Genomic DNA, 12,500 nt, shown 5'->3' with positions numbered 1-12,500 from the left:
GATGTAGTGTAGTGTTGAGACTGACAGGTGGAGGTGTGCTGCTGCTGCTGCTGTCTATATTACAGATTCCTCCGCTGAGTCTCGGTGTGTTCAGCCTTTGCGACTTGGTGAATGGTGTAAACCGGTCAAGTCTAGATCAGATACGCATCAGCATTTTTATGACACTGTACAACAATATTGAATATGTGTACAGGACTGAGAGGGATGAGATTTCCTGGGTAAATCTAGGTAATTTATTAATTAACATAAATAATACTCAGTAAAATACTGTTTTATATTGAGGGTTGGGTTTAGGTAGACGTTAATAAAATACAACTCATGGGAAATGTAATAAATAATATAAATAATTCTACGCAACCGTGTCCAATCGAGCAACAACCGTGTAAACCGGTGTGAACCTGTTCAAGAGTCAGTGTGAAGAGTCGAACTGAGATTCGGTTCAGTTCACACTCGATCACTGCGCCGCATTTCTAAAACACATTTATTTATTCCACCTCAACATTTAGACAAATTTTACCTTTTTTTAAGTTGTCGAAAACAGTTTATGAGCATCAGATAACTCCTTACGTCACATGATTGACGTCGAGTCATTGGAATTAGAATATTCAAATTAGCAAATACGTAAATATCGGCGTGTTTTCGGCGTGGCGGCTGAGAGACTAAGTTTTGAATGTTTCTGCATCTGAAGGCAAATTAAGGTCTGAAGTTTCACATTTGGACCATCTGCAGGTAAGACACCGGAGGTCACCTGCCGCCGTGCAGTGGCCGTTTAGGTAACGTTAATCCTTTAAACACAATCCCGCCGCCGAGCTTCATCCTGTTTATTCTTGATATGTTCAACTACATTGATTGCTGCTGCCTTAAATATAATTTTTAATACAGAGAGAAAGCAGGTAAACACTATAAACTTCTTTAAAACCGACAGCGTGTTCACACCAAACACCTGAATGGCGCTGTTTTCATTAGGCAGCAGCCACTGCGCGCGGGCGGACAGTTACCGGTGAGCGCGCGCGTTCACACACAGAGCACACTGATGTCCGCGCTAATTATGAAAAAAAAAAACGCTTTAAATCCTTCTCCAGACACATTTAGCTTCTGCTTGTTAGTCAGATAAAGTTTCTATGCTCCCTCTTAGTGGCAACTGTGGAAGAAATGATCGATAAAATGCTGATAAACCGCTGAGTTTACCCGCCAGCTCGTGCATGTGCAGGAGCGCTCCTGCGAGTCAGGTCTGAGTGTCCAACACCGGGGGTCTTTCCTTTAAAAAGTATCTCAGAAGCTGCAGAACACACTCAAATATACACCTCCACATGCCAAAGTGTTCCTCCATCTCTCTCCATCGATGTTGTTCTCGATATCCATCAGCATTTGAGTGTCAGATGTGTAAACGAAGCTGTTTTCGTCAGACGGTAGCGTTAGCATTAGCGGATTGTTGTAGTTATTTGGTCAGTCTCTGGGACAAAAGCAGCTGAATGAATGCCAAAGCTTTAAATAAAAGCGAAAGCATTAGGAGAAAGACTGATCTACATGTACAATACAAGAGTGCTGTCTAGAGCTCATTACTGGTTAAGATGTCAGAACTGACCGGTGTTGAGGAGAGGATGTGTGAATGAACAGAGCTTTCTGTCAATATTCCAGGACATCCTCACCTGTGTGAACAGCACAAACATCAACACACACACAAACACACTCACCAAAATATAAACACTTTTATTAAATGCACAATGGCTTTATACACTTGATCTTAAAGAAACTCAGACATCACTTTGTCTTCTTTGCAGTAAAGATCCAGCATCAGATAACACCAACACAATCATTCACAGCAGCAGAGGGGAAATCCAGTAAAGCAGCAGATCCAGAGGAGAGCGAGCGATTAAAATCTGTAAAATCTCTTTATAAAACAGGCTTGAACACAAATAAACACAGCAGAAATGATGAGAGTGAAGGCATCTATGATGGAGATGTTCAGCAGGTGCTGATGTGAGGTTAATTGAACACTGTTTACAGCAGAACGCTTCAGTCTCACATCTCTGATCATCCACAGTTCAGCTCCACCTGACTCAAACTTTGTGAAATTATTAAGAAAAAAATACAAATATGTAATACACCATCTCTCTCTCTCTCTCTCTCTATATATATATATATATATATATATATATTAGACAGAAAACCCTCTGATGTTTGCTCATTTTCCAGCTTTAGCAGTAAGCCAGTGCCCTCTGCGTCTGTGCTGACCTCATTATCCTCATGAGAGCGGCGCTTTGAGCTCATTCACCTCCACTGATTGATATATCGCTGTAAAGCTCCTCTTCATGTTGTGTGCGGGTGTTCTCTCATCATTAATGTTAATTATAATATAAACACATGTCTGTAGCTGGAGTGGATTGTTGTTTACTGCTGTTTATCATTCCTAGTCGTTTCCCACACAGACAGATCCTCATGCAGTCGCTGAATAAGTCCTCCTCGCTCAGATTACATGTGGGTTTTGATATGTAAGCGTGTGCACATGCGTGTCTCTGGCGTGTCCTCCGTCAGCCGCTCTGGCTGTCCTGGATCTCCTCGACTGTGCGAGCGAGGTCTCTGAACAGGGGGCGATCGGCCGGCTCCGGGGCCCAGCACTGCTTCATCAGCGCATGGATCTGAAGCACACACACACACACACACACACACACACACACACACACACACACACACACACACACACACACACTTTACATTGTGTTTTCCTTGACAGGTCATGTTGTTCATGTGTCAAATTAGGGCCGCACGAGATTGGGAAATCAGACATTGCAATATTTAGTTTTCTGTGATATGAATTAGCGGTGGACGATGTTTGATCATTTGCGATATACTGGTAAATATTCAGCCCACAATAACAGAATTGTGTTATTATAACAACAATAAAAGCTATAATAACTGATCTGAGCACTGATTTATTATCATTATTGCAGTAGTGTGATGTTGAGGCTGTTTACAAACACTGATGTACTTTAACTCTGAGTTCACCTCAGAGCAGCAGTCGAGTGCTTAAAATCACTATTTTATTTGTGAGCAGACATAGTTTAATATCACTGAATGAAGAAGAAATCGTGCTGATTAATCGTGCTGGTAAGGGCTAGGGTAAATTAGCATTGCACTATAAATATACTTTAAAGCTCAGAAAATACCCAGGACAACTTGAAGAGCACAACTAATTCAGATATTACCGCAAGCGTTTGTTCTCTTTATTTTTGATTTATTTATCTGTTTATATCTGCTTTATCCTCGTGCATGGACAGCTGACCATAGCAGCAGAGCGAGGCTTCGTGAAAAACAAACAGTTGAAGCAAATGTTGGCTTTGAAAGCCGCCTAGTGGTCATTTTTAGGTATTGCTCTGAAACCACTTTAACAGAAACATTTAGGTGAACTGAGGAACCATAACCCATGCTGTTTAATCGAATACTCATGATTTGGGGGAGTGACTGCTGTTCCTGACCGACATGTTCAGTTTAAATCCAGGCTGAGGGAACGACAGTCATTTAAGATTTGGGTTTTGAATTGTATTGTGTGTTGTAGCGTCAGTCTGACGTCGTCTTCTTGTTTTATTGGTGGTTCGCTTTCTTAAACAGAGCATTACCGCCTTAATCCCACATCTAAATGAGCTAATACGTGTTATTTCAGTCATGAATAACGAACATTATTAGGATTTAAACTCAGGACAGCCGCAGCGCAGTTGCACTGTGTGTCCACTAGGCGTTGTGTGATTGGTGTGTTTCCAACATGGTGAATCAGATGCAGATTCAGGCTTGAAACGGCCCGATCCCTTGACTCGCTTTAGTCGTGATCTGGGTGTTTTTGTGCTTCGGGATCTTGTCTGTTTTTAAAGCTCAGTTATTAGCTAGTGGCGGGTCTGTACCTCTGCTGGACACCCGTCTGGAGCCGGCAGCCGGTAGTTCCGCTTCAGCAGGTCGATCAGGTGATAGACGATCATCTGACCCTGTTTATCCTCACCCATCTGCTCCATGAACACCTGAACACAGCACAGCATCAGGAGAATTGATCATCACTGAGCGTACAGACGAGACGGCGCGACACTCACCGCTGGAGGACTGCAGCTCTTCTCACTGTAGGTGAACAGTTCATAGAGGACGACTCCGAAACTCCAGACGTCTGACGCCACGCTGAACTTACTCTCGGTCAGAGACTCCGGCGCATACCTTCATCACAAACAGACAAGAACACGCAGTGACTGAGCATACACCGCTTTCACACTGCACGCGGAGAGCGCTGCGCTATGACACCCATTCATTCTAATGCAGCATGCAAACACTGAGTGCTGATTACAGCAGACCAGCTGCAGTTACAGATGACAACACTCAACATTCAGCTATCTGGATATTACGCACGAGTGTACTCGTCTATGCAGGAACCACACCTGCTCACCGGAAAAGCAAACGCAGAAAGCCATGATCAGCTCAAATAATGTGCTGAAAGGACGTTTTCACGTGGTGTAGTCCCTCCTGCTGTTAGCAATAGCGCTCCCAACACTGCTAAACTGATGATCGACTCGCTCACTGCCAATAAAACTTTACTGTCTATAAAAGCTGGCTATTTTAGTGCCTTGTGGGGATTTTCCATGTAGCTGAATGTAAAGAGTCTAACAATATTACTATTATTTATTGATATTTAAACTATAAATAAAGGCCGATGCACACCAAGACGTTTTTTGCTTGCGTATTCCGTCAACGTTTAACGCCTCCTGACTAAATAAAAGGCGTCAATGTGATCGTGCACACCAACGCGCAAAACAGCAGGCGCTAAAGCGTCATTTAAAAAGAAACGCCTCACGCTGGTTTTTTTATTTGACGCGCTGCTTCAAAACCTTCTCCACCAATCAGATCGGCACTTCTGTTCACGTGCACGGAGCTGCTGAAGTTACAGTAAACGGCACTTGGAGGCGCTCAAGCGCAAAACTGTCAATGCGAGCGCACACTGAAGAAGATGCCCAGAGGCGATATGAGCGTGCAGCTGCTGATAACACTGCTGAACGATAATCATTTCCTCATCGCTAGAGCTGGAGCTGCTGCTTCACCCATCCATGAAACTCCAATAACAAGCGTGTGAACTTCCTCTCCTCCTCCTCCTCCTCTTCTGTGCTATAAGCAGGTTTTAAATGCTTAAAGTTGTGTAGCGCCGTCTAACACCAAGGAGTGATTTTGCATCCTCTTCAGCTTGACGCCAGTGAAAAGCCTTTAGGTTTGTATACGGAAAAACCTCTGGTAAAACACCGACGATAAACTCAAACCAAAACGGTGTGTACGAGCCTTAATTGAAGAAATTCCTGCGCTTGGCCGAGTGCACTCAGAATTTGTGATCTTTCATGTCTCCGCTTCAGCCGGGCGCGTGTGTGAATGTCCTCACCAGAATATGGGGCTTTCTCCGGGCTCTCGCACCGTGTAATACTCCTTATCCTGAGGGAGAACTTTAGTCAGGCCGAAGTCTCCGATCTTCACCCGAAACTCGCTCTCCACCAGGATGTTGCGCGTGGCCAGATCCCGATGTACGTAACGCTTCTCTGCCAGATAGTCCATGCCCTGAACACACACACACACACACACACACACACGTTACACACTGCGCAGGGTAGGGTTGTGCCGCATGTAAATTAAGAATTAGACTAGACAAGAATTAGAATTGTTGCTCAGTGGCCTCACAGCACTCGGGTCGCTGGTTTGAGTCTCGGCTGGGTCAGTTGGTGTTTCTGTGTGGAGTTTGCATGTTCTCCCCGTGTTGGTGTGGGTTTCCTCCGGGTGCTCCGGTTTCCCCCACAGTCCAAACACATGCGCTATAGGGGAACTGATCAACTACACTGCCCGCAGTGTGTAGTGTTTCCCAGTACTGGATTGCAGCTGGAAGGGCATCTGCTGTGTAAAACATTGGCTGGAATAGTTGGCGGTTCATTCCGCTGTGGCGACCCCTGATTAATAAAGGGACTAAGCTGAAGGAGGATGAATGAGTGAGTGTCGTAGTTTCATATATTGGTGATCTCTCAGGCGAGTGACATGATGAACTGAAAGTTGAGTATATCGCCCTGCACTGAGGCAGGGTGTTCTCCAGGTGTGTGTGTGTGTGTGTGTGTGTGTGTGAGAGCACCTTGCAGATCTGCGAGGCGTACAGCAGCAGTTTGCTGTGGTCGAAGCGTTCCCTGTTCTTGCTCAGGTAGTCTCGCAGGCTGCCGAACGGGAGGAACTCCATCACCAGCCGCAGGTTGTTGCGTCCTGCAGACAGAGGGAGAGCGGTGAGGTGTGTGCGCCACTGTGGACATGTGCTGCGGTCGGTCAGAACACACACACACACACTCACCTGCGCTGTAACACACGCCCTTATAGCGCACGATGTTCTCGTGCTGCAGCGACCGCAGGATCTCGATCTCGCGCTCGAAGTCGCGCAGGTGCTCCGCCGTGCTGTGCTGCAGCTTCTTCACCGCCACGACCTCACCGGTGTTATCCTGCAGCGGGTCATAGCGGCACTTCTCCACACTGCCGAAATTACCCTGCAGACAGAGGAGCACATGAGCTGAATCAACCCATCAGCACGGTGACGGTGTTAACATGGACATCAGCGATGGAGCGATTCCCTCAGTCTGAGGAAGACACTGATGTGATGAAGCAGCTGCTTCCCGAATGCTCCTGATTCACACTAATATAGCAGACGGTTTGATTAACGTCATCACATCACCATTCCCTGAGTTTCCTCCGGTGTACAGTGGGTGTTCGTCATATCAGCAGCACATGTGATTGTCATGTCAACATGGGGATGCTAATACACCACTCCACCCCAACCCCCCATAAAGACCTGCAGCGGGTTCACTGTTAATAAGCAGCTGAAATGGTCAGTTATACGCTCAATTATTCTGTACACGGGATTTAATCAATAAAAGCTAATAAATTAAAGTTCAGCTTATCAACATTCAATAGCTATTATAAAGAAATGACGTCCAGTTATCAGATCTCATCAAGCTTTTCTTCAGTGTCGAGCTCAGTCAGTCTGATTATAGAGCAGCGAGGGGAATAATGTGTTCCTCTAAACAAATGCTCACGTCTGAACATGTTCCACTGATTTCACAACTGGTTATGCTCATTCAGGACAAAAACTGCTGCGTTTAAAAGAAAATCCACCAAGATCGACATGTTTAGATGTTGTTGTTGTTGTTATGTGTATATGTCTGTTCAAACACACCCAAAACCCATGGTGTGTGCAGAATCTGCTCGGGAGTCTGTTTATCTCTATGGAGTGTGTCTGACAGTCACGCACCGCTATACTGTATTAGAGGACTGTATAGGGGTGATGCTGTCTGTGATGGAGAGGAAGGGAATCCTGCTGTTATTATAGTTAATTATAACTGTTTTCATGCCTGAACATAACAAAACCACAGAACAGACCCGCAGTGAAGAGCAAGCGGCGCCCCCTGGTGGATCAGCAGTCTGGGTTGTGTATGATCAGCTCTCTGATGTTTATTGCCAGCCTCCAGAGAAACAGCTTTACAGGATGATCGCAGGACAGAACCGTCAGAAACACCAACTGCTGAAGCACTGCAGTACTGCTGCTCTAACAGGAACACTGCACAGGCCGGACCTCTGCTCTGTCCAGCTCCATCACGACTGCACTCACAGTAACATCATCAGAGGTCTGTGTCCCTGCTCCACTCTTCATCAGAGTATCACCTTCATCCTATTATAATCACAGTACTGATGATGATGATGATGATGAAGGCTCACCTTCCCCAGCAGCTGCAGGAATATCAGGTGTCGCGCCTGGAACTGTGTGGGCTCCTGACTCTCGAAGGCTCCGGCGAGGCCTGGGCCCCGATGCCTGCTGGGAACAGTGTTGCTCTCCACCAGCAGCTCATAGTCTGAGACACACACACACACACACACACACACACACACACACACAGACGTCACGCACTGCTCCACACACTAGCATTAGCTCACCGCGGCGTGTCAGACCTGGAGTGTAGAGGCTGTTGAGGTCTCGGATCAGCGCCCTGAAGGACGGCCGGTGCAGCGGCTCATAGTCCATACAGCTGTTGATCACACTGGCCAACTCGGTCCACTTAGGGGCCGGCAGCTGGTGCTTATCCTCATAGAACAGCAGCTTCTGCACACACACACACACACACATACATATGAACTCCACCAAACACACAGAGACGTGTTAAGAGCATGCGTGTGTGTGTGTGTGTGTGCGCTTCACCTTGGCCGTGTCGTACGCAGCGAGCGGCTGTTCTCCTCCGCAGTAGATCTCCCACAGTGTGGTGCCGAAGCTCCACTTATCTGCAGCCAGACTGAGATTCCTGCTGTCCTTCACACACTCTGGAGGAACCCAGGGGATACGCTCCAGCAGAACTGCACACACACACACGCACGCACGCACGCACGCACGCACGCACACACACACACACGCACACACACACGCACACACACACACACACACACACACACACAGCATTAGACACACACTCACTCATTCACACACACACACACACACACACACACGCACACACACACTCTCTCTCTCACAGACACTGACTCTCTCTGGGCTGGACGGTGATGCTGATGCCCGGGTCGCTCAGCTTGATGAAGGGTGGTGTCCCTGTTTTACGGTCCTCCTCACGGGTCACCAGAACATTCCTGGCGCAGACGTTCCCATGGGTCAGACTTTTCTCCTCCTACGGGACACAAACACGCGCTGATTACACCACACACACACACACACACACTGGTCATCATCGTTTGCTGCTCACCAGGTGATGTAGCGCCCATGCTAGCTGCTTAGCCACCTCCAGCTTCCAGGTGATGTTGATGGTGTTGCGGTTTCTCTTCAGGTACGTGTCCAGAGAGCCGAAGCGCACGTACTCCTGCACCATGATGTCTGAAACACACATACATGGCCCTCTGTGAACTTGTGTTGCTTGTGTGTGTGTGTGTGTGTGTGTGTGTGTGTGTGTGTGTGTGTGTGTGTTACTCACGTTCATCCGCGCACACACAGATGCCGTAGTTCAGCAGCAGGTGTTTATGGGAGAGCTGGCTCATCATACTGGCCGACTCGAAGAACGACTGACGGAGAGAGAAAACAATAACCATCAACACACACACACACACACACACACACACACACACACACACACACACACACACACACACACATTCTCTATTGTACCTCACTGTATTCTCCACTATTACTTGCTGTATTCACTATTCCCTACTTTAATCTCCAGTGTATTCTGATTGTTTTCTCGCTGTATTCTCCACTGTAAACTGTGTGTGTGTGTGTGTGTGTGTGTGTGTTCACTGTACCTCAGTGTAGTTGCGGTGACTCTTGTCCAGAATCTTCATCACCACCTCCATCTTGTGCACTTCTCCATAATCTCCAACCTCTCGCCGGATGCCACGGAAGACCTGTGTGAAGGTGCCCTGACCCAGACCCTCTGTCTGCACACACACACACACACACACACACACACACACACACAGAGGGTGAGCGGGGTCATCAGAGAGTCAGCAGGGTCATCAGAGGGTCAGAGACTCACCGTCTGCAGGTCTTCTCTGTGGATCTTGTGGAAGATCATCTGGTTGACCAGCCGGTGCTCAGAGGACGGCGCACACACCTCAGAGCCTTGATGAGTGCGGCACACCAGCAGATTCGACTTATCTGAGGGACACCACACACACACACACACACACACACACACACACACACACCTCAGAGCCCTGATGAGTGCTCCATACCAGCAGATTCGCCTTATCTGAAGTACCACACACACACACACACACACACACACACACACACACACACTGGTCTCCTACCTTTGCTGCGCGGCGGGCAGCAGCGGCGCAGCTGGAAGACGTGTGTGTCGGAGCGCAGCGCCTCCTTCTGGTAGCGTGCCAGTAGCTCACTCAGACTGCTGAAGCTGCAGCGCGCGCCGCTCAGCACAAACTCCCCGGAGAGAGAGCGCAACACCAGACAGTGCTTCAGCTCCAGCTGGCCCTCCGCCTGCACACACACACACACACACACACACACAGACCGTCAGTAACACACACACACACACTGAGCTGTTCACTGAGCTGCAGAACACACACTCACCTCCACCATGAAGGACAGGAAGTACCTGTCGTAGTCTTTAGGGCTGCAGCGCAGGATGTAGACACCCGGCTGACCCTCACAGCGCCGCAGACGGCTGACGGCGAACTCCGTCCTGCAGGAACAGCCCAGTCTGAGTGTGTGTGTGTGTGTGTGTGTGTGTGTGTGATGTCCTCAATAACGGGTGGACACACTGTTAGGCAGACACTATCATCATCGTCATCTCTGTGCTGGAGCGTGTGACGTGTGTGTGTGTGTGTGTGTGTGTGTGTGTTTTCAGCACAGAGTTGAGTTGTGTCCGGCTGCAGGCGCACGGAGCGCTCCATCAACACAAGGTGCAGCAGGCGGTTAAACTCACTGCGTCCGGCCGCATAAACGACACATAAACACACTCACTGCCATAGAAAACCATTAAAAAAGTGTGTGTGTGTGTGTGTGTGTGTGTGTGTGTGTAAACTCACGACAAAGGCCCATGGCAGTTGATCTGAATGGCCTCCAGTAGTCTAGGGGGCGCCACCTCCTTACACAGGTAATGATGGGCGTCTGTGGTCAGTCTGTAGTAGCCGTCGATCAGAGACACGAACGACAGAGCCTCACTCAGAGACTGGAACTCCAGCTCCTGCAGGACACACACACACACACACACACACACACACACACACACACACACACACACTGAGAGGTGGAGACGGATGGAGAGGTGGAGATATGGAGAGGGATGATGAATGGAGGGATAGACAGACAGTGGGGGGGGGGGGGGGGTCTCACCAGTGTCTGGCTGTCCTGTCGGTTTATAGTGACGATCCTGTTCTCCACCGACCCGTCTTTGGTCCCCTGCTTGATGCTGATGTCAATGACGTCTGAGAAGTCACAGTACACCTGCAGATCCTGATGAGCGCACACACACACACACACACACACACACACACACACACACACACACACACACACACACACACACACACACGCTTCATCCTGACTGACTGCCCTGCAGACTCTCCTACATCATATCTGCTCATCACACTAATGGAGGACAGGGATCTCAGTCTGACCTCTGGCTCCGGCGCCGCCGCCCGACACCACTGGATGCCGCGGTCTCCGCTCACCACGATGGTGACACTTCCTGCGGACGCCTCGCTGACCCGGAAGTGCTCGCTGTAGAAGGCCGGCTGCAGCGTCTCCAGGCTCACCACGTATTTGAGCTTCAGCTCTCGCGGCGCGGCTTTACAGGAGCCGAACTGCTGGAGGAAGCGGCGGAAGCGGAAGCGGATCCTCTTGCGGGTCACCAAGTGCTGGTTCTGGATGTGCTCCCGCATGTTCTTCGGCAGGAACGACTTATAACTGCGGAGGAACACAGGGGTCAGGGGTCATGAGCGGTGCTGGGGTCAGAGGTCAGGGTCATTCTCACCTGCTGTGGTTGTAGATGTCGACAGGTGACTTGCCCTTCTCTTTAGCCAATCGCATGATGTCCAGAACCGCCAAACCCAAACACTCCTCCTGAAACTCCAGACTGACGGGGACACTGACCGCTCCGCTCAGGAAGTCTGACCGCCACTGACACACACACACACACACACACACACATTACAGATCTGACTCTACACATTTCCAGTGCTGGAAATATAATATTATATCAGAATTATAAAGACGAAGACTTTATTTCAGCTGTTGCCCTGATATTGATATTCAGTTTCACTGAAGACAGACTGAACTTTGAAATAACTTTAATAATGCATAATTAGATTTATGAATCCCACAAATAAAACACACACAGCAAATCAAAACTGAAGTCAAGAGAAACTGCAGCAGTTGGAGATGATGCTGGAATATTGCTGATGAACTGCGCTGTGAGTGTTTATTATTGTAAATGATATAGAGATTTATTCATGTTTACCTCAGTAACTTCACCTTGTTTGAGTAATGTTTACAGAGGCACAGAGTAACTTTCTTTAGTTCACAGATGTGCCAGATTTCCCTTCACCTCATCATGTAAATGCCATTCTCATTTCACTCTCACATAAAGCAGTCTACAACCCCATTTCTACAATAATAACACATTTAATTATAGCTTTTCTCTTATTTATTAGAGCTTTATTCTGAATAATATGCAGGGGTTGGACAGTGAAGCTGAAGGTGTAGTGTTAGAGCACAGTAGCTGATGATCAGTCTGCTGTAGCTCCTCCTCCTGAGTCCAGCATTAGCTAGTGTAGCTCCTCCTCCTCAGTGGAGCATCAGCTGCTGTAGCTCCTCCTCCTGAGTCCAGCATTAGCTAGTGTAGCTCCTCCCCCTCAGTGGAGCATCAGCTGCTGTAGCCCCTCCTCCTCAGAGTAGTGATTGACAGACAGGAGTCCTGCACTGTGTCCAGAGGGTCTGT

The 12,500-nt window shown here is 48.2% G+C and overlaps 1 protein-coding gene across 4 annotated transcripts in view; it reads right to left on the bottom strand.

The window, feature by feature from the left end:
• Nucleotides 1-1,692: 1,692 nt before the first annotated feature.
• jak2a (Janus kinase 2a) overlaps nt 1,693-12,500 on the bottom strand; it is a 17,702-nt gene continuing 6,894 nt past the window's right edge. For 3 of the 4 annotated variants that reach the window (XM_087299138.1, XM_087299140.1, XM_087299139.1), the window contains 20 exons: nt 11,535-11,680; nt 11,179-11,467; nt 10,895-11,014; nt 10,588-10,745; nt 10,130-10,241; nt 9,850-10,036; nt 9,573-9,694; nt 9,340-9,474; nt 9,012-9,099; nt 8,787-8,914; nt 8,573-8,711; nt 8,237-8,388; nt 7,990-8,140; nt 7,759-7,892; nt 6,344-6,533; nt 6,134-6,258; nt 5,402-5,574; nt 4,080-4,197; nt 3,897-4,010; nt 1,693-2,639 (listed from right to left, as the gene is read on the bottom strand). In XM_087299138.1, coding sequence (XP_087155264.1) covers nt 2,532-2,639; nt 3,897-4,010; nt 4,080-4,197; nt 5,402-5,574; nt 6,134-6,258; nt 6,344-6,533; nt 7,759-7,892; nt 7,990-8,140; nt 8,237-8,388; nt 8,573-8,711; nt 8,787-8,914; nt 9,012-9,099; nt 9,340-9,474; nt 9,573-9,694; nt 9,850-10,036; nt 10,130-10,241; nt 10,588-10,745; nt 10,895-11,014; nt 11,179-11,467; nt 11,535-11,680 — 2,889 coding nt within the window. In that variant the 3' untranslated portion in view covers nt 1,693-2,531. 4 annotated transcript variants of the gene reach the window in all.

Source organism: Danio rerio, chromosome 21 (genome assembly GCF_052040795.2).
Source record: "Danio rerio strain M-AB ecotype USA chromosome 21, GRCz13ab, whole genome shotgun sequence".
Lineage (NCBI taxonomy): Eukaryota > Metazoa > Chordata > Actinopteri > Cypriniformes > Danionidae > Danio > Danio rerio.
The sequence above is the reverse complement of the archived record's forward strand: the minus strand, read 5'-3'. Positions and strand labels throughout refer to the sequence as shown.